Source organism: Telopea speciosissima, chromosome 10, assembly GCF_018873765.1.
Source record: "Telopea speciosissima isolate NSW1024214 ecotype Mountain lineage chromosome 10, Tspe_v1, whole genome shotgun sequence".
NCBI lineage: Eukaryota > Viridiplantae > Streptophyta > Magnoliopsida > Proteales > Proteaceae > Telopea > Telopea speciosissima.
This window is the reverse complement of record NC_057925.1, coordinates 59571478-59599189: the sequence shown is the minus strand read 5'-3', so window position 1 is coordinate 59599189 and position 27712 is coordinate 59571478. Positions and strand designations below refer to the sequence as shown.

At 38.1% G+C, this 27712-nt stretch overlaps 1 protein-coding gene across 4 annotated transcripts; it reads left to right on the top strand.

Moving 5' to 3' along the window:
• The first annotated feature begins 153 nt into the window (after window positions 1-153).
• On the top strand, window positions 154-27589 carry LOC122641381. 4 transcript variants are annotated; one of them, XM_043834589.1, is made up of 18 exons: window positions 154-260; window positions 369-465; window positions 653-706; window positions 827-885; window positions 1847-1880; window positions 5304-5394; window positions 8606-8694; window positions 10005-10079; window positions 10654-10745; window positions 12734-12863; window positions 13429-13518; window positions 20883-20948; window positions 21968-22059; window positions 23645-23710; window positions 23821-23887; window positions 26380-26468; window positions 26762-26888; window positions 27249-27589. In XM_043834589.1, exons 1-18 carry the CDS (start codon window positions 202-204, stop codon window positions 27366-27368), a joined length of 1497 nt encoding a protein of 498 aa, XP_043690524.1. In that variant the 5' UTR covers window positions 154-201; the 3' UTR covers window positions 27369-27589. The 4 variants fall into 4 exon arrangements, with proteins under 4 accessions (XP_043690524.1, XP_043690525.1, XP_043690526.1 ...); XM_043834590.1 differs by having other exon boundaries at window positions 242-260; window positions 606-706; XM_043834591.1 differs by having other exon boundaries at window positions 242-260; window positions 606-706; window positions 793-885.
• Window positions 27590-27712: the final 123 nt, after the last annotated feature.

The window sequence follows — 27712 nt, the reverse complement described above, 5'->3', positions numbered from 1 at the left end:
GGGAAACCCTTGAATAATGACGCCAAGTCACTAACGATAAAAAATCGTCTCTCAGATCACTCCCTCCACTCAAATCCCAGTATCGGTCTTCGGAGCTCAGAGAAGCCTTTTGATCTCTCCATTGTTGTTGTTCTACATCCATTGAACTGCTTTTGCTGTACACCATCGGCTATCCTCGCTAACCCTAGCTAAGCCTTGTCCATGGACAAATTTGTCGTTCTTCGTTCTACTTCACCAGAAGGCCATAAACCCATCCGAAGGTAATTACTCTTCTGTAATCAATTTTCTTCGAGGATCATGTATGCAGATGAAGTTGATGTGTTCTCTAGTTTTAAGAGTCACTAAATTGAGGTTGTCTTTAATTCAAGGCCTCGATGGAGGAGGAGCATTGCCGAGTTGGATGGCAGGCTATCTTCCAAGTATCGCCATGAAATGTCTAGTTTGTTGCTTGAATCCTATTCTGAGGTATGTCCTTTTCTTATGTTTACCCTTTAATTTTATTTTCTATGGTTTTTGTTCGCCATTTATGTATTGCGGGCTTTTGTAGTGAAAAAGAGGGAAGGGGGGGGGGGGGAAGAAAAACTTATCAGCTGACTTATTTGCAGTTGATGTTGCCGGCACACTAAATTTCGTACTGTTTCATTCTGTGAAGATAGGAGCTTTCAGTCATTCGTACCACATTGGTGGCAGGAGATGTCCGAGTCATGTATGGGCCTTCATTAGTCGGTGCTCCTTCATTTGCTTCCTTAGCTTAACATTTTGTTTTTTTAAACTTTTAAATGCATTATGCAGTCATGGATTGTAAAACTCAAGCTCTACTGTGCAGATGCATCGAATTGGCAACATTATTGACCCAAATCATCTGGCACCTCTTAGTCTTAGAAGGTTAGTGCATTATTTTTGTATCATCCAAGTTCTATGATGTTGCATAGCTGCAAAAGATCCTCTTGTCATGGCCCTGCTTTGTCATCTTCTCCCGTTTACTGCTGATCCTTTACCCAGTTGCTAAATTTATGAAACTAAATAGAGCAAACGACACCTAGTCCTTGTTTTTGTGGAATAAACATTAGTGTTAGCTTGATTCCTTATAGGTAATATGACTAATCAAACCGTGTTCCACTAGCCATCATTAAAAAGCTGATGTCAATTCAATTGAAACTTTCATCAACGTTTCACAATCATATCCTTTATTTCAACCTTAAAAATTCCAATTCTGAACAGACACAAGTTGTCTGATCTAAGAGAATGTCCAGACTTCTACTATGTTCCATGTTTTCCAATAACTATTTTCACTACTCTCTATAGAGAACTAAATTATTGTTCTACCAACTAACTTTTTTCTTCTGAAGAGATTTATGAATTCTTTGTACATACAACCTCTTTTCTTTTGCTTACCCTTAAAATTGTTGGTTCAGTAATTGTAATGAAAATTTTGTTTCTTCCTTTTGTTACTCTTAATTTCAGATTGATTATGATTTATAATTTTAGTATTGCTTTATGTTCCTACATTGGTTATTTAGTGTCCCAGTTTATGTTTTCTCTCTCCCTCTTCTTTATTGCCCTGACCTGTGGTGTGGTTGCGAAAAGTATCATTTGGTTTGACTGTGATTTATGGAAACTATTTCTTCACATTCAATGGCTTAATGGTCTTGTGATATTAATTAATGAATGGGACCATGTCCTTCCTTTATGCATGAATTATTTCTATGTTTTTACCTGTTCATGTCTTTATCTATTGGCTATTGTCTATAATTTTTTGTCCATGTGTTCACGCTGTCTTTTTTCACTTGTAATTTGTTCATTTGACTGACAAGATGTATATATATATCTTCATGATCTATTCCAGAGAGGGCGTTTCTGGACTGGAATTTGACACCAAGGTGATTCTAGATCTCTATTTGCATCGATAATTTTTCAAATGAAGAAATGTATTGATTATTGCAGAGTGGTCAATTTTTGGCGTTATTTGTGTAGGGATGAAAAAAACTGTCATTATTGCATGAAATAAGACGAAACAACATCTGATAACCCTGGTTACAGATTTGCAAGCTTTAAATTAGAGAAGGTAGGAAGCAATTGTTAGTAGTTCTTATAGAAATACAATAGTAAACATAGTCGTCAAGGTGTCGCCTTGGTTTTTTTCCCCCTTGACCGCCTTGGGTCACTTAGCCACATTGACGACTATGATAGTAAATTAAGACAAGTTTCATATAAAGAGCTAGCCAAGAAATTCAGAGCAACATAATCCTAAGGAGATAATTGAGAAACTTTTACATGACTTAATTGAGAGAGTTTTTCAGGTATCTTTTAAAGGAAAGAATTCTAAGACACTGGATCATAATATGTAGGCCAGGATGGAAGCTTATTTTTGAAGTAAAGCGTATGAAAAGTCCATCTGTTATTGTTAGAATGCATGGGCCAGAATACCGTGGGGGTATTCTGGACCTTTCATCCATTTATTTTCTTCTTTTTTTTTGTTCAGCTTATGTCGGCTATGTAAGGGCATATATGTCCATGTAATATTGTTTCTCTTTATTATAAAGAGTTTGAGGGATCACATCGATTCACTCAAGCATTATTCCCCAAACTGTTTTGTTAACATGGTATCAGAGCCAACTTTGATGTAGGTTTTCAAAACCCCCACCCTGCCATGGCTGCTGCCCAGCCTCCCATGGTTGCTGCCTAGCCTCTTTTGATTGCTGTCCCTTCACCCGAGGAGAATCCATTCCAGGGAGAGATCATGGAAACAAGTGGTGGTGATGTTCCTATTTAGGGTAGCTGACTCCAGTATAGAGAACTATTAGTAAATTTCAGAAGGCCATTGACAACTCCAACATTCTCACTTATAAAAAGAGATGTTCTAGCAAAGGGCAGCTTTAGTCCACTGTAGCACCAATACCTATCCAGTTGCCGACTCAGGATCCAGATCCTCCTCTTGGTAAGCCTTCCTCTTCCTATCTTCCCATTGCTCATCGCAAAGGCACTAGGAGTTGCACTCTACATCCCATTTCTCGTTTTGTTTCTTATAGTTCTCTTTCTCCTTCTTTGCGTGCATTTGTATCCTCTCTTTCTTTTGTTTCCATTCCTAAAAATTAGCAGGAAGCATCTACAGATGGAACGTGGAAGGCAACAATGTTGGAAGAAATGAGAGCATTGAACAAAAATAATACGTGGGATCTTGTAGCTCTTCCTCTAGGGAAAAAACCAGTGGGATGTAAATGGGTGTTTGTGGTCAAACAAAAGGCTGATGGTACAGTGGAACAGTACGTCTGGTTGCAAAAGGCTTCACTCAGACATATGGAGTTGACTACCAGGAGACATTCACACCAGTAGCAAAACTCAACTCTGTAAGGGTATTGCTATCTTGTGTTGTGAACCTTGGATGGGATCTTCAGCAGTTGGATGTGAAGAATGCCTTCCTCCATGGTGAACTGGAGGAAGAGGTATATATGGACAATCCTCCAGGTTTTTCTAGTGGTGCTACCAAGGGCAAGGTGTGTAAACTGAAGCGTGTCCTCTATGGATTGAAGCAGTCACCTAGAGCTTGGTTCAGTAGATTTCACAAGGCTATGCTTTCAGTGGGATACAAGCAAAGCAATGCTGATCATACCTTGTTCATCAAACGAGTGGGTGATAAGGTAACTATCCTCATAGTCTATGTTGATGATATTGTAGTGACCGACAATGATGGTAATGAGATGAAAAACTTTAAGCTGTTCCTTGGCTGTGAGTTTGAAATAAAGGTTCTAGGGACTCTAAAATATTATTTTAGGGATAGAGGTTGTTCGTTCTTTTAAGGGCATTTTCCTGTCTCAAAGAAAGTATGTCTTAGATCTACTGTCAGAAACTGGGCTGCTAGGGTGTCATCCTTCAGACACTCCTAGTGAAGCTACTACAAAAATCAAAGAAAAGGGAGGCGAACCAGTTGACAAAGGTCATTATTAGAGATTAGTGGGCAAACTTATCTACCTCTCTCACACTCGACCAGACATAGCCATTGCAGTTAGTATGGTCAGCCAGTTTATCTCATTCCTCTCATATGGAGGCAATCTTTCGCATTTTACGATATTTGAAGCCTGCTCTGGGAAAAGGAATACTTTTATCTCTCCATGGTCATCTTAAGGTTGAAGCGTACACTGATGCAGATTGGGCTGGTTCAAGTGATAGGAAATCCATCTCTGGATATTGCTCGTTCGTAGGTGGGAACCTTGTCACTTGGCGTAGTAAAAAACAGAATGTGGTGGCAAGATCCAGTGCTGAAGCAGAGTTCCTTGCGATGGCTCATGGAATTTATGAATTGTTGTGGCTTAAGGGGTTGTTGCAAGACATTGGGGTTGCTGTCCAACTTCCAATGATGTTATATTGTGATAATAAGGCTGCCATTAGCATCGCTCATAATTCTGTCCAGCATGACCGAATTAAACATGTGGAGGTGGACAAACATTTCATCAAGGAGAAGCTTGAAGCTGGGCTAATCTGTGTTCCCTATGTGATGTCTACTGATGAGCTGGCTGAAGTGTTCACAAAGGGGCTGAGTGGCAAAGTATTTCATCCTATTTTAGTCAAGTTGGGCATGTGTGATATCTACGCACCAACTTGAGGGGGGGTGTTAGAATGTATGGGCCAGAATACCGTGGGGGTATTCTGGACCTTTCATCCATTTATTTTCTGTTCAGCCTATGTCGGCAATGTAAGGGCCTATATGTCCATATAATATTGTTTCTCTTTATTATAAATAAAGAGCTTGAGGGATCACATCGATTCACTCAAGCATTATTCCCCAAACTGTTTTGTTAACAGTTATGATGATATGTCTTGACATTATACAAAGATTATTTTGACTTGGGATTGTAAAATGACTTATCTAGGTAAAACTCTAGAAACATTTCTTTAATAAGATAAATTTTAGAAGTTATATATTTATCCTTTGCTTTATGCTGCCTCATGTTCTTTGGATTTATGATGAATTTTCAAGTTGAGTCTTGTTGAGAAATTTTAATAAACTGTGCCATCAAACTTGTACTGGAATTTGTTTAAATGTTTCGGTTTAGTAGAAGTAAGTCACCTTTGATTACAGGAAGAGTGACATTCTTAGAAACACCAGATTGGCGTTTGGCATTTGGTTATGCGTTTAAGCAATTGTATTGCTAATGACAGCATAACTTCCTATTTGAACTCTCTTGGCATTCTGCTTCAGCAGTTGAAGTTAACACATCATTCCTTGCTTTTTGTTTTAATTTTTCCATTTCTTTTTGGTGACTCGTTCAATTTTTTTGGCTGATTTCTACTCTTGAATCTTTCAGGGAATATACTTGGCATCAGTAACAAAATCGGGGTGTTTAACAATTCATGACTTTGAAACTCTTTATTGCCTGAGTAGTGGTCTATCACCATGTAAGTGTCATCGACTTGAGCATATTGTGTTGTTAGCATGTAGTAGTGAATGATCTCATTTATTAAACCCAAATACTTGCTTAGATGCAAGATGCCCCTGCAATATATATATAGGGAAAAAGAATTCTGTCTGGGAGCGTGGCGCCTGCACCCAGACACAGGATGGGGCAAAATGACCGCCTCGCCCTCATGAAAGGCAGAAATCCTGCCCCAGTTGATGCTTCCGTGCGTGCTTCCATTGGTCCCCGCGCTGGCGCAGGGGCCATGCTCCCGGACAGAAAACTCTTCTCCATATTTATTTATATAATATATATATATATATATTCTTTTTAAAGTTAAGCTTCAAAATATGTTATAGGATTTTATTTTTCGCTTCGGCAATTTCACTTTCATGGTTTGCGTTAATCAGATGTTTTGAATCTTTCAATACCAATGGACTGATACCCCAAGAAACACGAGATGTAAACAGAACGTAAAGTTTGTACACATATACATTTTTGTCAATTACCCAGCTGAACTGAATTGAAGAAGTCAAAAGTCTCAACTAGCGTTGCATGGAAAATCAACTGTACATTTCCTATGTATTTTCTTTCTCAATTAATCCAGAAACCTCTCTTGTGATTTATTTTCCTGCAAAATGAAAGTCAGTCCTAATATTCTTTTCACAGTAGATAAAATCTCCTAAGAACACTTTGATTCAAAATACGTCAAATAGTCTAAGGCCATTTCACTGCTTTTCCTTTCAGGGAAGATTTATAAGGAAACGACCGAATGCTGATCAGCATTTGGAGATACCAATCTGACTTTCAAACAGTTGTAGTATCACTACCTTCCATAAGTCAACAATTCAGTCTTAGTTTTGCAATCTTTTGGAAAAGAAACAAATCTTTCACCAGTGTATATAACCCCACCAACGGCAAAGGCATCTTGGCAAGGATGTCATGTGCTATGGTTGACCTCTTTGGAAAGATCCAATCCCTATAAATCAAGAGTTCCTGATCCATTCACCCCTCTCGGATAATTTATTAATTTATTTCTTCCTTGATACCCTGCTGAAAGATGAGACTTTTCCCCTCTGCCTGTCAACTTTAACCCAATGCTCCCTCACTACTCAATATGGTAGGATTCAATAATGGAAGATTTTCTTACAGATTACTTACAAAACTATGCTGCAACAATCAAGCTTATGTCGACATCTCATTGAGTCATGTTTATCAGTCATTAGCATATCAAACTATCTAGTGACTTTCCACTTAATTTGCAAGATTCATGTGAAGAAAATCCTACTAAAAGTCTAAAAGGCATTCGGCCAATATTTTCATCAGTGCCTTGGAATGAGTAAATCCCCTATACTTTTCATTATGAGGACAATAACCAATAGTTTCCCTGAAGCCCTGGGACAGAGTATGTTGCAGGAGATTGTCAGCTTGCCAGGAATAAAATTATCTACGGACCAGTTGAGTGGAAATGTTGACAATATTATGGTTTTAGGCGTTATTATCTTTCCTTGACACATTATTCTTCCTTCTTTTGATGTGACATCTAACTCTCAACTTCTCATTTCGTTTTCCTCTGACTTGCATGATGTATCTTTAGAGACTCAGAGAGGTTGGCTACCCTGTTTGGAGCAACATGCTTGGATTACTCTTAGTAGATAGCAGTTGAAGTGATGGGACAAACAGGTCCATGTATTCCACTGCCCACCCTGTCTTAGCTTTGCACATTTCATGAATAATGATATCTGCCATGTGGTGGAAAGAGTGCCATTTCTTTTTGTCCCTTTCATGTAGAAACTTGATGATTCATTGGCTGCCATTACCTAGCAAAAGTTCAACTAATGGCTGGGTCCATGGCTGGATGATGCCAAGATATATAGCCAATCCAAATATGCTTGTCCATCTGGATTGGACATACAAGAAACTATAGTGGTAGAAAACCTGCCTATCAAACTGAAGATTAAGCCTTTTGTGTCCGAATAAATCCTCTTCCAATTTGTTGAACCGAACACGATGTAGTGAAGAATGGAAACGCAAACAACAATCACACAATACGCACAAGAATTTACGTGGTTCGGCAAGATTGCCTACGTCCACGGTGAGATGAGATCTGTTCCACTATCAATGGAGAATAGGGTTACAGTTGCTCGTCCTCACACCTCTCTCAGATTTTTCGTTATACAGTTGCGAAACCCTATGCAGGAAATTTACTGAAATACTCATATAGTCCTTACAAAATTTTCCTCGGGGACTGCTGCCCCGAACCCCCTCCATACCCCGCAATAGTCCAAAGCGGGTCCAACGCGTGAAACATGCAAGAGCCTCCGGGTCGCGTTGCGTCTCATGGAGGCTCCACACAGCAGTCCAATCATCAAAAGTCAAGACACCAAACCTCAACAATCTGGATTGGACATACAAGAAACTATAGTGGTAGAAAACCTGCCTATCAAACTGAAGATTAAGCCTTTTGTGTCCGAATAATCCTCTTCCAGAATTTTGATTCCTTTTCATATGAATTCAGAGAGATGGTGAAACTTGTATATGGTCATTACTATACTGCACCTTACATGAACAATAATAGGACATCCTTGAAACAAACATATTACGTTGACTGTATGGATGCATTCTGGGTCTTGTGGGTTCTCTGAAGTTGCATGTGAGACCATATTTGAACAAGGTTTCAAAGATTAGGATCGGACTGGCTGGATCACCTGATTTGGATTGGGAACAGCAACATAGTTGAGCATGGTTCCACGGACTGGGATTGGTGGTCGCCAATACTAGCCTACACTAGCTGATATCTCTAGAAATTGGTCAGGAATCGGGCCAGAATGGCCAATCTAGGTTGGGATTGGTGGTCTCCGATATGCTCTTTAAACTCTTTTATTTGAGTACCGCACATGATTTGTTCTTGTTACATAGTGGTTTCTTTATACTTTATTATGAATATAGTGACAACCACGATATGCAGCTTCTAATTGAAATGTTTGCCTTCCATAATTTGCATGTTCTAGTAGTTTAATTTAACTTGTTTTCTTATGTTCCTGTTCTGCATCTAGGATTCTTAGCTCTCAGTTACCATGATTGTGTCATGTGCCGCTGGTTCTATGGTATTGGGAATATGCTAGTACTTTCTATTCTTATTTTCTACTTGAAGTCCAGCTTGGAATAAAAGTGTTTACTGCATTAGGTTGATTTAGTGTGATTGTTTGTAGGTTTGGAAGAAGATGAAACTAAACATTTGCTGCACCTTTCTACTCATCAACTTGATGTCGTTCGATGGAATCCAGTTAACCAAGATGAGGTTCAGAAGATTTCACCACCTCTCATGGTTCATATTGATACATATGGATTATGTTCATACTTCATAATATATGTGCTGTTATATTGAGTCTGCTACATGTTCCTGTTGAAGTTTGTGCCATGAAAATGATTGTTCCTCAGATCATGGCAGTGTTGTTCTTTAGTAAATTTAGATCATCTTGACACCAGTTTTTTCTAGAGTGAAATAAACTCTATGTTGGTAAACTAGTTTACAACGGTCTCATGTTGTACTGAGAGATCTGTTCTGATTTAAAGCAGAGGTTGGATTGATAGGTGAGTGTTTCTTGTCATCCAATCTGCGACTTTTTTTCTTTCTTCCGTTTTTGGGGTGGGGGAGGGGGGAGTACTAAGCTCTGCAATTTCCTGCCAGCAATTTCTGACAAATAGCTGCATAAAGAGGAGTTTTAAATTTGGATAATGACAAGGACATTCTTGCTGGTTGCCACTAAAGCTTCCAGTTAATGACACATAAATTCATCTTTAACTTCACTAATTTTTGGAGTTAAAAAGAAGAAACTTGGTATTATCAAAAGTGATTGTAATTTTAAGTGGCGTAAGCTTGTGACCTGAGGGAAGGAACTATAGTGGTTGAAAAGGATTGTTTGTTTAGAAAATATCATGTCGAATAAAAAAAAGAAAAGAAAAAGAAAATGAAACTTGTGAACTTAGTAAACTTATATGGGGTTATCCTCAAATGGTGCCCCTTTCCTGCTCATTTATTTATTTGTTATGATCTTTAAGTTATTGGAGAATAGTAGTTAACTGATGTAGATACACCCTTACATTACATTCATGGAGGAAGGGTGGTGATGTGCATTACCTGATTTTTATTTTTTGCCAAAGAGCTTGGGTTCAAGGATGGTGCATGTTAGCTCTCATACTTGCAGGTGATGTGTGTTAATATAATCTCCATGAAGAAATGTAGGTTTATTTGCTGTTGTTGTAATCTTTCTTGCTACTGTCAGATTTGATCTCATGGTCTTTCCAGCTGCCACAACGAAATATGCACGTGTATGCATTTCTATGTTTTTACTTTTGGACATACATTTACTTTGGACCTCTACTGTTGTGTATTCTTGATTTATGCCAGTCTACAATTCACATGCATTCTCTTATGTTAATAACTGTCCAAGTCAAATTATAAGCTCTAAGCACTTAATTTCAGACAATAATCAGATGCTCATGGCTTGCATTTGCTAGTTTTATCTAGAAGATTTTCTATTTCCAACCAAATGCTTTATATTCTTGACCTTTATCCCTAACTCGTGACATGGTTGTGTACTTCTGCAGGTTGCTTGCACATCAATGCAGAGTAATGAAGTTCTTCTTTTTGATATTGGTTACGTCTCTTCTGAACCAACAGAGGTCAGTTTCTTCCTTTATTTTCTCTGCGCCTGTAGTCTGGGGCTTATTGACAGTGTGCTTTGATGGATGCTTGCTCTTCTCAGAGCTGCTACTTGCCAAGAACACTAGGTTGACCTAGGTCCATGCCCAGAATGGTAGTTTGGTCCATCTAACATGCTCTTATATATATATTTTCTGGTGTGTCCACTCATTAGTTGTCACGGCGTCTAAGCGACCCAAGGCGTTGAATGGGCCTGGACGCAAGGCGATCAAGGCGACACTAGTTGTCAAGGCGTCTGGATGCCAAGGTAGTCACCTAGGCGACACCTTGACAACTATGGTCTACACCTATCTTGTGTGAGGCTGGTTGCAAGTTGTAACATTGGGCCTTTTTTTTTTTTTTTTTTTTTTTTTTTGCGTTCTTTGGTATGGTATAAGCAATTTTTTTTTGGATGAATAAGTATAAGTATTTTAAGAAATGGTTGCATGTGGGATTCTAATTAGTTGATTATTTTGGACAAAGTTATCTCTTATTATTATCAGCTGTCTTGTGGTCTGGTCTTGACTCTAATGTTCATGTTTATCAACAATACAGGTGCTAAGAAAGAGGCCTACCGTCACGGTGCATGGTTGTGAAACCCTCAAGGGTTTATCTGATATTTCTTTTACTTCCATTGACAAATCAAGGTCAGTAGGACCAGAACTAAATTGGAGTATCTATTCCAGACTTACATACCTGATCATTGGATGAACTTGATATTTCCTTTGTTTATCAGCAGTGGATTTCCCTTTATTGTGTTTCCACCTCTTGTAATTAATTGAGTCTTATGGAGGATGAAGGAAAACTTCTAAAATTCTAATGGATGCTTAGGTCTAAGAACTCTTAAGCAGATATGCTAACCAAATGAAGGATGTACTGGAGATCTATGTTAAATGGCTTAGAGAACCTTGCCGATATCTTTTTTGGTGACTATGGCACTATGCTCTTTTAGATTTCTGGGTTCTCTTGAACTCCATGCATTTACCCCGCTAGTTCTTGTTTAAGTTCTCACTTTCTTTTCTTTTAGTGTTTCAAAAACATGCAGTCCATTCGAGGACATAATCCATCGAAAAGTATCATTGTTGCTGTGTAGCACCCTTCCCTCCCAATAGCTGTTGGCATCATTTAACACTTGTATGAAAGAGAAATCTAGAAACAAAATCCAGGTGCTGCATAAATTTGTATGTGGGATGGCGAGCATCTTTGAATATTCTTCTATTTTCCCTCTGTAGTTCTCAAGAATTGTGAATGGTGTGATATTCTGTTAATGTGAGCTCAAGATCGAAAGGGAACCCAAGGTGGAGACATAAGCACCTGCTGGGGCCTTTTGTGTCCACCAACTCCAACCAAAGAAGGAATAGGAGCTCCAAATATCTATTGCAATGTCGAGGTAAAGAGAAATATGACAGACCATCCTATTAGGATCATTGTGCTCTAGACTAAAATGAGTCCATATGGCTGTCCTTTTAAAACTTAGCAGGCATCTCATGAGGCCGTACTCCCCTTTTCAATTCACCCATGAAATCAGGCTCTTAATACACAAAATCCTCCAATAGTCTTGATTTATCTAATATCTAAACGTAAAATGTTTTCACAGCCCTGTATATAAATGTTTCCCTAAAAGGCAAAAACCCATTTTATTAGTCCCGTTCATCTATGCTACAAACCTACAACGACCTATTTGTCATTTTCTGGCTATGTCCATGTGTCTTTTGTGTCTGGTACTAACAAGCATCTCACACTACTGGGATGCTTCATATATATATATATATATATATATTTAAATTTAAATAAAATACAGGGAGTACAAGTGTGGAGGGGGAAGTCTGTTGCAGAAAGAAAACAAATTATGGGTAGAAGAATGAAGAAGAAAAATAATTACAATCACCTGGCTAACTAGGTGATTGTCTAGAACAACATTATGATTACATACTTACAGATATTTCAGTGTGTTGAGCATTTGGGGTGCTACGTTGGACACCAACTGTTGTCCTTATTATGCTGCTGTCCGCTATTATTTTTAGTTTTTGATGCTTGTGCCCCAGCTGTCTGACATCATTTTTTTATATTTTCTAATATAATGTTTTTTCTTCAAAATTTCAGAGATATTCCTTATTTTGCACACATCTCAATTCCAAAAGCAAGTCAGCTGATGTTAAACTAGAACCCTCACAGTGTTGTTACCCAAATGCGATAAAGCTTTTATGGTTGGGTGTGGGTCTGGGAGATTGGGATTCTTGGCTATTGAGAAACACTTCTATATGACTAAGATTCGTTAAATATTCTATCATGTATATTGTTTTCTAATTTAAATATTTTCTATGCACTGTTCAAGAAAAGTTGACCTTAAAAATTGGCAGAGCCAGTCGTAGCCTACATGCATCATATAGATCCATGTCATATGGTGTTGCTTTAAATTCATTGGGGATTGGAAGGGAATCTATATGGTATTTAGTGATAAATAGAATAAACAGGCAGTTTTACTATGCTGACTTTTAAAATCTCTTATACTTTCTGCTAATCTTATCTGTTTTTTTTTGTCGAGCCTTTGATTTATTAGTGGAATTTCCACATTGTGCTTCTTATGGTAATTGTTCGGCTAAATGATTTATCTCCATTTTAACCTTTCCTTCAGGTTGCTTGCATCTGATGTTTACGGCATCATCAATGTATGGGACAGGAGAGCGAGTAATCTTCCATGTCTTGAGCTGACCACCAATTCCCGTAGCACTATTAATAGTATCCAGTTAAATGTGGAAAATCGGGTTAGTGATGTAATTCACAATTTAAATTAAATTATAACATGTGAAGGGGTGATGTAGCTATTGTGACTGTAAGATAGATGCCCTATGGATTGGCCACATCAAATTTTGTGCCTCACCATGTATTAAAATTCCTCTTGTTTTGAGTTAGTATTGCTGATCTTAAGAGAGTCCTTACTGAAAATATGATTATTTTTTGAATTTGTGGTTCATCATGTTTCCCCCCCCCCCCCCACCCCCAAATTAGTTGGTGTTCCATTTTATGCTTCTTTTTCATGCTGTTTGTTTTTACAAAAAGTAGCCTTTGTTTACACAAATCATAATGCTGGTTTAGCAAATGAATATTATGACTAGGTCTTCTTCTATATGTTGCCATCATCTTAAGAGTGTTCTATGAGTTATTTGAAATTCCTTTGCTAGAAGGAAATATACAGGTGAAGCTCATCATTTTCAATTTTTGTAGGATTCTTTTAAGTTCATAGAATTTATAAGAATCTTCCTTCGTATTTTTAGGTCTGTTGTTTTCGAGCTTGTCAATTAACCTACTAATCTCATATTTTCCATATAGATTGTTTTTGGGGCAAGTAAACATGGCATCATCTATGTTTGGGATATTCGTGGAGGAAGAACATCTGTGGCTTTTCAAAGTCATAAAGAGGTAAAGGGCAGGGGCACCTTTCAGGTTCTGCTTATTTGATCTTTATTGCTTGATTCTAGCATGGAAAGATGGCATGAACTGTGGTCTATGATAGCTTTGAAATGGAAACCGGGTTTTAGAAGGAAAATTTACTCTCGTCTCCCTTCTTAAAAGAAGTAATGAGCAAAGTCTCCTCACTTCATAAGTAATTAACTAGGGCTCTTACGAGGGATGAAATAATCAGGCATCTTCCCCTTCTAGTGGCAGTGAAAACATGGTGTGAGTTTTGGAAAGATTCATCTTTTACTCATAAGTTATATCCAATTACTAGCCAAAGGATCAACATATGTTGCTCTCTCTCTCTCTCTCTCGTGAATAATGCAGCCTAGCTTCCAAAACCCTGATTTATGTCGCTAACAAGTGACAGAAATTCAATAAGATAGTGGCAATTTTCTGTAATTTCTAGTAAGTCTAGGACCCTTTTGGAAAGGCAAACAAAAGCTAGGTATGAACCGTAAATAAATTTGAATGGAAATGATGTTTTTGGAATTGCAGAAAAGTGTGTGAATGTAACAGAACAAACTCAAAATAAATTTGAATGGAAATGACATTTTTGGAATTTTCTGTAATTTATGTGTAATTTGTAAACAAGTCACCTTCAACCTCTCGACTGATTTAGAAATTAGCAGTAACCTAGCACTTGTATGGTCTCCCACCTACCTGAAATTTTAAGGTTTTGAATCCTAACTTGCAACCCTCTTGAATCCAGCTAATGATAACCCGAAAATGCTACTAAGGGATCAATATCAAAATAATGAAGTTGTGCATAGCGGAAGACAAGGGATCAGATCTGAAATTTGATTTGGAACTCTTGAGTTCAGGCAGCCTTCTGGCCTCAAACTTTGCAATCTGAGTCACCTTAGGGTAGGAAAGTAAACACTCTAATCTCAGCCCAAAGCATGAAGGTTCAATTGAGTTCTAGAAAGTTTCCCTCAACCCTATGATAATGTGAGACATGGGGAAGGAAGGGGAAAAAACGCAATAGAGGAAGAGAATAAAGCAAAGGATAGTAGGAGTGATTGGACCTGAGGAGAAGATGTTGGAAGTGTGTCCATCAAATCCAATAATTAATTATTTAATTCATTTTATTACACATGATATTAATGGGCTATGGTTGTCCTTAGGTTTTTACCTCAAAGTGTTCACGACTAGCGACAGAATTGGGCATTTCATTCATACGGTTGTCACATTGTGTCTTATGGAATGATGATTCCAAGAAGAGTGTGAGTGTATATACGTGTGTACACTGGACAGGAGCACATGAGAATCTTAAGTGGTGTACTGTTGGATGTTTAAGCAACAAGATTCTCATATGTAGCTTTTGATTGGTCCCCTGACCTAAGAGGTCCTTATTGTAGCACGTAGGCATTATGGGTTTTGATGTACCAATGTTGATGTCTCTTGGACTATATATCGGTGTGCTGGATTCATGGTGTCAAACTAAGTACAAAAGAGAGGCTCAGCACGGAATCCACTTCATGTAATGAAGAATATCAGAGAGTGTCTGTACATGATTGAACGAATCTGGATCCGATGGCATGATTTGTAAATAGTTTACAGAAGTTTTTTTAAAAAAAATTACATATTAGTATATATAATTAATTTCTAAATGTATTGGAATTTTTTTATTGGTCCAATCAATGGTATAGATTCTCTGTGCACGTTATTACAACGGTCTGGGTGGTGGCAATAATTTTTGCCATGCCTTGAGGATTGTTATGCGCTATTGTTTAAGTGGAGGGACCTGAGTGATTAACTGTTGTATTGGGAGAAATAAGAGTTATTTTGATGTACATATTGGTAAATATCTTTAATTAGAAATAAAGACATTATCCAATATTATATCAGAGGTGGATATTCCAATTGGATACTACCTCTTCCCAATTTAAGCAACCAAGGGACTCTTTAGTAGTGTTATTTCTAAATAAGAGTTATTGATTCAATATGACTCAATTGGATTAAGAGATAAATTAGAGTGAGAGATCAAATTTTATTGGCAGAAGTTTTCATGCATGGTGTGCACGGCCTGCATGGAGGCCAGCTCTACCCCCTATGGGACAAGCTCGATGGAAGGAATCTCCCGTGTACAAGTCCTGGCCCCAATTTTATTAGAGTTTGTTTTTAACATGTTTTTTCAGTGGTAGGATCCATTCCACCCCCCAATATGACAAATTAGTCCCTACCGTTAATTTTATGCTGTTAAGTGATGATGTCAGCATTAAATCCCTAAACTACCCTTGACCAATGTTGAAGATGAAAGAAGGGTAGTATTGTAAATTTAATTCTATTGTTTTAGTACAAGGGTAAAGTAGTCCTTTCACACCAATAACTAACAGCAGACTAACACTGTTACTGTAGAGGGGGTGATTTGAGTTTTTCCAAAAACCAGGGGGTGATCTGAGTTTCCTTTGAAAACCAGGGGGTGACATGTAATTTACCCTTTATAAATAATGAAGATAAAGCCCAAAAGTGAAGTGTGACTCACTCCTCTACCTCCTCTCTTCTCTCTCTCTCTCTAAAATCTTCTCTTGCCTTTTCTATCACCTGATTAGCCATTATCAAGAGAAGTGAAGCTAGGAGAACCCGAGCAGTCAGTGAGCAAAAGGAGTGAGTGATTCATCGTTTGTGCAAGCATTGTCGAGTGGATTTGCTACAAGGAAGTCCATTTTCGGAGGTTGCGCTCCATCTTTCGCAACAAAGCAACGGAGGGATGAAAGAATCTGGCTTTTGAAGTCCATCTTCTAAGGTTACGCTCCATTCAGATATGGTAGATGGTGGCCCCAAAGGCTAGCTTACCCACGATGATACAATTGGAATTGCCAGAAAAGGACATATCCACTGAATTCTATTCTCTACATATGGCATGATCTTTCTCCTTTGAGGCCAAAATTTGGCTAGGAATAACAACAACAACAACAACCATAACCTTATCTCAACTAAATGGGGTCGACTACATGGATCCGATAGAGGTTTAAAAAAAAAAAAGAAAAAAAAAAGGGAAGAAGTCAAAGCAGTAGTCAAAGCAGCATCCTAGAGACATCCTCCTACAAGGGTGGGTCGGCTACACCCCCCTTGTCCTCCAAACAACTCTATTTGCAGTTATAGTAGGATTGAGCTCTCTCAGACGCATATCCTTTTTTGCCACTTCTCCAGTAGTCATTTTAGGCCTGCCCCTACCTCTTTTAGCTCCGTCAAACTGAATTTGGTCACTCCTTACTGGTGCATCCATGGGTCTCCTTTGTACATGACCATACCACCTCAAGCGGCTCTCACGGAGTTTGTCCTGGATTGGTGCAACACCCAAATTGATTCTAATAACATCATTTCTTATTTTATCTCTCCTGGTCTTGCCGCACATCCTCCTCAACATCCTCATCTCCACTACACTCATCTTATCTACATTACTCTTCTTAGCTACCCAACACTCTGCTCCATATGTCATAGCTGGTCTGATTACTGTCCTGTAGAATTTCTCCTTGAGTTTAACAGGCATGTGTTTGTCACATAACACTCCCGATGCATCTCTCCACTTCATCCATCTGACCTTAATTCTGTGGGAAACATCATCTTCTATATCGCCCTCCTTGTTAAAGGTTGACCCTAGGTATCTAAAGCAATCACTTTGTGGTAGCTCTCGCTCCTCAAGTTTCACCACTTCATCTCCTCTACTGGTTTGACTGAAGTTACACATTATATATTCTGTCTTGGATCTGCTTAACTTAAAACCTCTTGATTCCAAGCTGGATCTCCATAACTCTAGTTTCGCATTAGTACCTTCCACTGTCTCATTTATCAAAACAATATCATCCGCGAAAAGCATATACCAAGGGACCTCATCTTGGACGTGCCTAGTTAGGTCATCCATGATGAGTGCAAACAAATAAGGGCTTAGAGCTGATCCTTGGTGCAACCAAATTGTAATTGGGAATTCATTACTTTGGCCCTCTGCAATTCTAACACTCGTCACCACGCCTTCATACATGTCCTTAATTATATCCACAAGGTTACTTGAGCTCCCTCTCTTCCTTAGGACATGCCTAATGAGTTCTCTAGGGACTCTATCATAGGCCTTTTCTAGGTTGATAAAGATCATGTGGAGGTTCCTTTTATAAGCTCTAAAAATTTCCATAAGTCTCCTTAGAAGGTAAATAGCTTCTGTCGTGGATCTCCCTGGCATAAAGCCAAATTGGTTCTCTGATATATCAGTATCCCTTCTTAGGTGTGCTTCAATGATATTTTCCCATAGTTTCATGGTATGACTCATTAGTTTTATACCTCTATAGTTATTGCAATCCTAGATATCACCTTTATTCTTATAAATTGGGACTACAGTGCTTCTCCCCCAATCATCTGGCATTTTCTTTGTACTCAAAATCTTGTTAAACAGCTTGGTTAGCCAAGATACCCCCCTTACTCCTAAGCTTTTCCACACTTCAATTGGGATCTCATCTGGTCCCAGTGTTTTGCCCACCTTCATCTTTCTTAGGGCCTCTTTAACTTTGGCCTCACCTACTCGTTGTAGATGTCCATGACGTGTGTTGACTCCAGGACTACTCCTTTCCACTTCCGAATCCATCCTATCAGTCATGGTAGCTCCATTTAGTAGATTGTAAAAGTATTCACCTCATCTCTCCATAATGTCTTCATCCCGTACTAGTACTCTACCATCCTCGTTCTTAATGCATCTAACATGGTCCAAATCTCTTCTCTTCCTTTCTCTCCGTCCAAAATTTGGCTAGGAGGCCTTTCCAAATTGAGGAGAAGGGGCAAGCGAAGAAGAGGTAGTCGACATCTTCATAGGAGTTCCAGCATAGGCAGCAAAAGGGAGAAGCTGAAATCTGCCTGGATGAGGAAGGACTGTGATGGCAATGAGCGGGAGAGGGCCCACCAAACAGTGAAGCTGTGGCGGGAATGTGATTCTTGAGCCAAACAATTTTAACCTAAGGATCACAAGGCCTCAAGCATGGATAAGGTCCCAAGCAGATTGGGAGAACTGATTAGAGGAGGAAGCTGTCCAGACAACAAACGTTACCACTCACTCTAGGCCTTCTAATGGTGGCTGGAAGAGCATCCCAGACTGCTGGGGGGGGGGGGGGAGGCAAAGGGGATCAGCCGTTGATGCGAAGAATATCCAAGACCATGGTGAGCCTGAGGATTTTTTTCCTTAATTTATTTAAGGTAGAAGTTGAAACAGTATGTGAACTGACATAGGTTTGTGTGGATTCAATCAACAAGCTCTCCATCCATATGTCACATATCACCAAAAAAAAAAAGCTTTGATCCTTGCTCGATCACATTTTTATATGCATGGAATACTCTGAAACATCAATGGGACTTCTCTACTAGTTCTCTATAGATAAGAACCTTACAGATAATTAAATTTCTGTGACAAAACCAAGGAGAAAGCAAACCATAATCTCTGTAGATGCCAGAGTCATCAGCAACACCACCTTTAACGCGCAATACAAGCACATTAGCCATCAACACAGCAGTGGGGAAAAACCTTTCTGTCGAATAAATCCAGACAATACTGACAAAATAAGCGGTAGAGAATATCAACTGCAAGCCAAAATATCATACCAGCAACCACAACATCATAAGCCCTTCTCAAGGAAGGAAAGTAGTAATTTTCACAAAGAAGACAGATAAAAGTATCACATAGGTCGTTGCAAACTGCTGGTAAAAGTGTAGTATAGGTTACTGCACACCACTGATAAAAATGCAGTATAGGTTACTACGGACCACTGATAAAAGTGCAGTATTGGCTACTGCGAACCACATAACACAACATAAGGTTGCTGGAAACTACTGATAATGCATAAGGTTGCTGCGAACCACAAGTAGCAGCATAAGGTTGCCGGGAACCACAAGTAGCAGCATAAAGTTGTTGAATACCACAAGTATAAGTGTATAACCATCTTCATAAGAAAATATTGTTGCTGAGGACACGAGCAAATAGCATGAACAAGCAAATAATAATAATGTTCAGCTGATGACTGGATAACAATAACTCCAATATGTCGAGGGCCTTGAGGCTTGGTGAGAAGGAGAGAACCAAAATACTGATGACGACGATCAAATGAAGATCCCGACACCACCGATAGTGATGAGGATCATGACATCAGGTGATGATAACTCAAATGGATAATAACTAGGGTATGCCAATCTTCAGTAAGTAGGGCTTCTAATTCTTTTCTTGACCCTGCAAGCCTCTCCCTGTCAAAGGCATCCACCAAGTACACCACAACATCAACCTTAGCATAATAATCCTTCCAAACTCTGCCGGTGTTCTGATGTCCGTGCAAATTTAAGGCCTTCAACTTGATTTTGAGGGTGCTCATAGCCTCATTGTGCCAGTGACGGCAAGAGAAGATCTTGTTGCAACAGGGAGCTCAAATCTTGCATTTCCTCCAGTAATGCTTGAAAACAACCAGAAGAATGATAGCCGCTGTGCTGAAACAACCAGAGAAAGAGCAACACAGCAAGGTATGACATAAACATCAGAAACCCTAATAGACAGACTCTAAGTAGGAATCCTACTAAGATTACAACTACAACTATAGTTACAAACTAATAAGGAAACTAAAACATAAACACATAAGGAGACTGAACCATAAACATATCATGACTTGGACACTTTCCGTATCATGATCAATAACAATGAACCCAACAGCCAATAAAGTCCCCTTCACATTATGCATTTAACAATTTCAAAAACATGATTTATTTTCCTGAATAATTTAAAGTTATTTATTAAAACATTCTTGTTATGGCTTGCTAAACACTGATAAAGTTGTAAAACAATAAATATGATTACTTTAGTTTCATAAATCAAAAACAAGATCTTGATCCCTCTCTCTCTCTCTCTCTCTATATATATATATATATATATGTATATATATGCTTCAGAGATGTGATGCCCAAGACTCTGGCATGTTGAATCCTTGGCTGTGCATGTCTTGAACCTAAATTATGTCATGTTAAACATGTTTTGTTGCCTGCATGAATGATTCAAGGTTATGCTCAGGATTTTTATCCAAACACATGGATAATATAAATAGATCTTACTTGATACCATTTTACAGTTATGCATTAATAATCTTTCTACTTTTAGGAATTGTCAAAATTCGTTCCTTGAAGCATGTCTATTTGCCCTTGCTTTTTCAACAAATAAGAGGGGGCCCAAAAAAAAAAGAAGGAAAAACTCAACATCATTAACCTTTAGATTGCCTTTTACGGTATTCTTGCAGTAAATTTTAGTTGAATCTCATGTAAATGAATGAAAGGTTTACCATATGTATTATTTGATTTCTCTTCTCATCCAGGTTAGTCATCCTCCTCTAGCATCTTTGAAGCTAGCATCACTGCTAGAGAAAATCAGGCCCTTGAAGGTATGCATAGTTATTATATAATTGCTCTCCATCCTTTTCAGTTAAAAAATAATGTTCTCTTGTTTCTTTTTGGTCTTGTACTTCATCCCAGCATCCATGATCCATGTAAAGAGACTAATCCCGAACCAGGAAATCCAGTAGGGGATTAGCTCAAACAAGATCGCATGTTGTAATTATAAAAACAGAAAACAGAGAAAATTTAATAACTTCAGCAATTTAGGTCAGATAGTTCTGGCACTGTAATTAATGGACTAATTCAGCAATTAGAATAAGACTGCAAAATTTGATTAAATTCTGGTAACAGATCAGTAGGTTTCTGAAGAATACTACTGTGAAAAGGACTTGCAAGTAGAATAAGACTGCAAAATTTGATTAAATCCTTCAAATAATTGGGATGGCCTGAAGGCCTTGCGTGTATTCATAGCTTCTCTGGAAGCCAGAAGCCTGTAATTGGCTTAGTAGAGAGCTTACATGATGCAAATAAATCACATAAATGGGCTTATTTTAGTTGGAAATAAGCATTGGGTTGCATTCTACACATGTTGGGCCTTTGGTCCGATGGGTTTTTATTGTAATAAACCACTTTAATGGGCCTAAACTATGGGTAAGAGGTAGGAATACGAGATTTACTTTATCAGTTAATCTAGTTAGAGTTTATTTCTTTATTTTAATTGTTATTAAAGTGTTTTATTTGGACTGGGTTAGGTCTATATGCGTCCAGTGTTTTTTTCAAGTTGTTTTCTTCATTTTTGTATGGCATCTAAAGCATAAAAAGCCATATGTAGAGACGGCTAATAACACCAGATCCCATGTGTGTATTCTTTTTCATGCCTTTCAAAGGCATTAGTAAACATGAGAAGGAACCAGCGTTAGCAGAGGATCTGTTCTCCTGTTAATTATATCAGAAACTTCCTCTGTGAGTGTAGTTCCAAATCTGTAAATACTTGACTCATACAAGTTACTGTTCAGCCTTAATAGTCTATAGACTCCTCAACAGCTTTTCTATATTTTGCATGCAGGCACAATCAGAAATTTTATCAAAGGAAATACACTCAATTGATCTCGACCCATCTTGTCCATATCAATTAGCATTCCATCTTGATGATGGTTGGTAGGTTTCGGAAATTGATCATTTTCCACATACAATATTTATTTCTTTTAAAGTTTTCATTGCTTTGTGTCGCGGTACTTCAAGTTGATCATGATCCTGCTATTAATAAGCCAGGATTTTTAATGATCTGTTATATTCCTTTACTATTGCATGTCATTATTTTACTCTTAGAGGAATTTTTGTTCATACCTATTTGTAAGAAAGCAGGTAATATTTCATGCCAAAACTATTTTTCAAATGGGATAAGCACCAACTTCAAAACTTGCCTTATGCCATGCAGGATAGCAGTGTTTAGTATCTATGGATGGTAGGCTAGGATAAGACACAGGGGTCAGGGAATGATTTAATGTTTTGCTTCATTTCATTGTTTGGAATTTCTTATAGGAGCCAATGGCAGTATGGCACACTATTTCTAAATCTTGTTAGTCTAGTGAGATTTTCCAAGGGGTAAACCAAAAATGACTTGGGAAGAGATATAAATGGCGTTGGGTTCACACAAAAATGGCTTTTAACAGAGTTCAATGGATAAACAGATGTGTGTAGATGACCCCATTTAGTTAGGGAAACACCTAGTTGAGATGAGATGAGTTGAGTTGAGTTCAGTTTATTGATGGCTAAGAAAGCACAATGGACATTGTAGGAATCAGTATTCAATATTTTCATAACTGTACTGTCTTCCATGACCGTAGAACAATGAGGGATGTGGATTAAATGAGGAAAGATTGGAAAATAGAATTGATGGAACAGGACGTGTGGCTACATAAAATTTTTGCTTAAGCATTAATGATGACCAATGAAAGCTGCTGCTTAAAAATTCAAGAGAGGACCCAAATAAGTAGGACTTTCGACTGTTCATTGTAGTAATGACTTGGAGAACATATAATAACTAGATAGATAATTTTTGTGTTTGTTTATTCAGACTGAAGAGTGGAGAGCGAGCTCCAAGTGGTATGATAGCCTGTTTGAGAAACTCTGTTATATTTGTTTGTGGATTTTATCGTCTACGGCTTGTTCTTAATAAATTGTGAACTTCTTATAGTCATGCTCGGATAAAGTTTCCAGATTTCATCTCGTGGAAAGAAACATGAGCTAGTATTCTGTTGCCCTCCTCTTTTTTTTTTTTTTTTAAATGCCAAATATCCGGAACAGCACCTTGAGTATCTACTTGGCCTGTGTTCCTGCAAAAATGTAAATACTCTAAATGACATTGTTGGGAGTGATTGGCTTCTATTTTAAGTTAAAATGTTTTTTACAGCATTCATTGATTTCTCAATAACAATATTCAAGTTGAACATGTAGAGCTTTATTGATCTGAAATCTGTACCAAAATGTGAAGCACCACAAACTTTCTCCTTGCTTGGTCTGTGTATAGACTAAGATCATTTTCTTTGTATTTTTATGAAATGTTGTGGCGGTGTTTGTCGACCATTTTTTTTTTGGTTGGCATGAAATATTAGCTGTTCGTTGTTTCAATGATCCAAGCTAATACTTTCAACTTTGAGGATCTCTAGTATAAGATGATGTGCTTCTGCCGGTACTTAATTGTAGTGAATTTGCTTCTTATAATCGTTTGTTGTTTGTGTAGGTCAGGTGTTCTGGATACCAATAATTTTGAAGTTACTCACATGCATTGCCCACCTCCTGCTTGGTTGTGAGTAAAAGTTTGGCAATTTTTTGATATCAAGCAGAATATCATTACTTCATCTCTATCTTTTCTCCTGCCACTAATTATCAATCTTGCTGTGACTTTTGGATTGTTAGGAATGGAGCAGACATATCATCTGGTTATTCATACTTGAGAAAACCATCATGGCTAACAACATGTTCAGTAGGATTTTTTCCCCCTGTCGTTGGATGTATCTGACCTTTACTACATTATTGCGTTGCTAGTGATACATGAATTTCTTATTCTGTGATCTTTCCACTGTAATAATAGGATTTGAAGGAAATAGTGTGTGATTAGCAGGTTCATCTCTTTGTTCAGTGAAACTATGTATGACATGGCATCTTTTATCACCAATGCTCAAACTAATCATGCTAGATAAGACAAAGTGAAAACTCATGACTCTTGAACTTTGTGGGCAAGATGAAACCTCAGAGTGAGCAATATGGTGAGAGCACTAGTTATTGGAGTATAAATGATCCTACTTTTTCTCCTTTTTTAGGTAATGTCAGACTATCTACCGAAGGCAACAGTCCCAAACAGTCCTCAAACTCCAAGGAACTGAGGAAGAACAAACCAGATTTTAACAGAAGAAGTAATCAACCTACAACTGAGAATTAGGGTTGAATGGAGAGAACTTTAGGTACTCACTAGGGGATTACAGAAGTAGCAGCAGCAGCAAGTAAAAGAAGCCCAAACTGAGATCGAGCAGCCCTTTTTGAAGGTTGAATAAAACCCTAAAATCCTTTAGAGAACAGAACATAGGAGAGTCACCAATAGTGGATCGATTTCTGCAGAAAACTCCAGGTTACAACAGAGCTCGATTGGACTGAAAAGAGGACCTTTGTTGTTTGATCTTCAGCAGTACTGATGACAATCTTCTAGCACCACAGTTGGGACTCAGCAGATGCAAAACTGATGGAGAAGTAGTCTTTGATAGGCAGCAATAGGGATCACAAACAAAGGAGAAAAGAGAGCTCGAGATGGAGGTGGGTAAGGGTTGGGCAGTCTCAGCCCTGGGTCTCTCACCCACAGCTATCCCAGCTGTTGAAAAAGGGATTCTCTCTCAGAATAGTGTGCAAACATTGCTTGTAAATTTCATTCATCAATTGGTAATCCTTCCATACAATGGGTGCCAATTTAATAGCTCAGGCAAGCTTACAAAAATGGAAGGTAGGAAATAGAAACTGACTGAAAATAGAAACTAATAAGGCTTTATAGAATCCAGCCTTCTAAACAAGCAATGATACTAAAAAGGAAGGAAAACATAACTAGCAACTAACTAAGCAGCAGCTGAAGTTTGACTGGTCAAAGACCAGCTGTACCAAAATCGGTGCAGCAGATTTTGGGGCTTCTAGAAGCCCTGATAGTCTGGCTTGACCTGGTCCAATTCTGGCCCATTAAACCTAGTTCAATGGGGCTGTTGCTGCTGGTCCTGGCCCTCAAGTTTGGTTCTTCTTCTTTCTTTGGTAGTGTAGGCCAGACATGGGATCTACATCACTAGGGCTTTCATTTACCCAGTTGCATAGAGAAAACATTTAGAAGGTTTCTATTTAGCCCTACAACCTGGCCAACTCTCTAATGTGACATTAGAAAACCTAAACTACTTGGCAGGGTGATATTATGCTATTTTAGATCACCACTGGAGCATTACTATATCAGGAATGGTCATGAAAAAGTAAACTTGGGTCCTTCTTGTATGGTCTAATGCCACATGGCTTATCAGTAAGTGGTGTTAAGGTTTTTGAGTGTGATAATGCTTCATTTGACATATTCGAGTTGGACATCTTTTGAAAATAAAAGCAGTATCTACTAAGAACCTTCATTTATTCAGAATGAGTTTTAACTTTGTATTGATAGATTGATTTAGTTCCTTATGTGTTATCTTTCAATACTCTAGTTTCTTATTTAGTCGTTGCTCAATCGCTCTCTCCCAAAGTTCCAATTGCAGCCATAAGCTTGATTCAGCTGTTACTGGTGCAGCTTTGAATATCTCTCATTCTCACAAACGGGTGGATGGTGTGCTTTGCCCGAATTCTTGCGGACCACTATGTTTTATTCAGCCTCTTGAACAACTTAGTTAACCACGATAAGCCATTATCTTGCTTATTTTTCTAATTCTAATAGGATACCATCTGTCATAAAACTTTCCTTGTATTCATATTTCTATGCAACTCCTAAAGACTAAAGTTTAGAAAGCCTAATTCTGCAGTCTTGGATCTCATTGGCAATAATGCTTCAAACTCCTAAGCTGGCATTCCATTCCCTACATCATCCTCATTTTTCAGTTCCTGAAATTTGCACGTACACCACTGATCTCATTTTCCTTCATTAAATTTTTTGGATCTCAAGGTCCATAAGCAATTCAGCCTTGACTACCTGGTGTTCCAATATACCCAAAGGATCATTCATTGAAATCATTTGCAATCCTTCCATATTTTCATTAGTAATGGCTGTCTTCTTTATAATATCTCAAGACTCAAATATCTGATTGAGTACTGTAAATAGGAAGCTTAATGTGCAAACAATTGTTTTATAATAAGAAGCTTCCTTTTGTCAATAGTAAATCATTTGTCAAAATTTGTAAGTATGCTACCTCAAGCTAGCTCAGGTGTGTATGTTTTTTTTTCTAAAATAAATTATGTCTTCTGGTGCAGATCTATGCAGTTGGGTCATCCTCTGATAGTGGGGTTCATCTTTTAGATTTTTATCCAGGCCCTAGCTCAGCTTGCCATGTGGATTTCAAGTGAGGAAGCCAGACCCATATTTATAAACCTAATTTGCATGGATTTGTTTTTTCCCTGGTGCAAATACTAATACTTCTAGAAGTTCATAGCTTGAAACATTTGACACAATTTTGGACTTCCTTAAATCTACCACTTTTCTTTTTCACATCAGAAAGGGTAAAATGTTATTCTTTCTTGACATTTTAGTTTACTGTATCTTGTTTATATTTGCCTTTTAGCATGCTTTCAAGTTTGTTATGAATACTGAAAGTAGCTGCTTACTCTTCTTTTTTTCCTTCTCCTTCCCCTCTAGTGAGGACACACAATGCATTTCTAAGGAAGAAAAGCAGAACAGTCGAAACAAATTTGTTCCTTTATCAGAAGGTGTTACTGCTTGTGCTGCTCACCCGATCAATTCTACCATCATAGCTGGAACGAAGGTTTGTATTGTAAACATTAATCCGTTTCTATTCCTGGTTAGAAACTAGATGGTATATGGATGCATTTATTCTTCCACTAGTTGATTACATGCATCTGTTGTTTCACTTATAATCTCCCTTGACATATAAGAACTACACCATGGATTTTGGTTGTTTCCTTAAAATACTTAGAATATGGTCTCATGTGGTTTATTATAAATCATCTAAACATCACACCTGGCAGCGAAAGAACATATTAATAGAAGCTAAAAAGTTAGTTCTTCAAAGTAATCAATCCTTATCAAATACGCATAGTCCTGAATTCATGTTAAGAAATAATTCTGAAGATTAACTAGAGTAATAATGATTGTTTGATTTCAGCGATCCTCTTTGTTAGTGATCTCTCAAAGGCGCCAGTGTCATCCTAGTAATTATAGCCCAAGCAATGATGGGTTCTCTTATTTAGTAGCTGTTGAGGAGTTCGAAAACTCACCAATTTGAGCAGGCATTACAAGGTGTGTGAAGCTTTAAAAATGGATATATTGCAGAAGTGGCAGGCATCTGTGGGACATCACTTCCAAGAAAAGTTCCATTCAGGTTCATTGTTTTCGAACCAGGTGATCCTACAAGCAATCTGATTGGGACAGTCAGTATTCCTTGACTTTTTTCCATGGTACTAGTACGCAATTTTGTAGGTCCTAAAGCAGTACGGTGATATGGTAACATGTTCCCGACCGTGGGGTGGTTGGGGTGGGGGGGGGGGGGGGACACCAATTGATAAAAGAACTGCTTGGAATACATTGCTCAGATTTTGATGGCTGTTTGAAGAAAGCTTCTGTATATAT

Bases quoted from the DNA above. Each gene is read 5' to 3' on its own strand.
- LOC122641381 (XM_043834589.1), top strand. From the start codon at position 202: ATGGACAAATTTGTCGTTCTTCGTTCTACTTCACCAGAAGGCCATAAA. The intron at 12,864-13,428 runs GTTAGTGATGTA...TTTTCCATATAG, and splicing joins AGTTAAATGTGGAAAATCGG to ATTGTTTTTGGGGCAAGTAA. The intron at 26,889-27,248 runs GTTTGTATTGTA...GTTTGATTTCAG, and splicing joins CCATCATAGCTGGAACGAAG to CGATCCTCTTTGTTAGTGAT.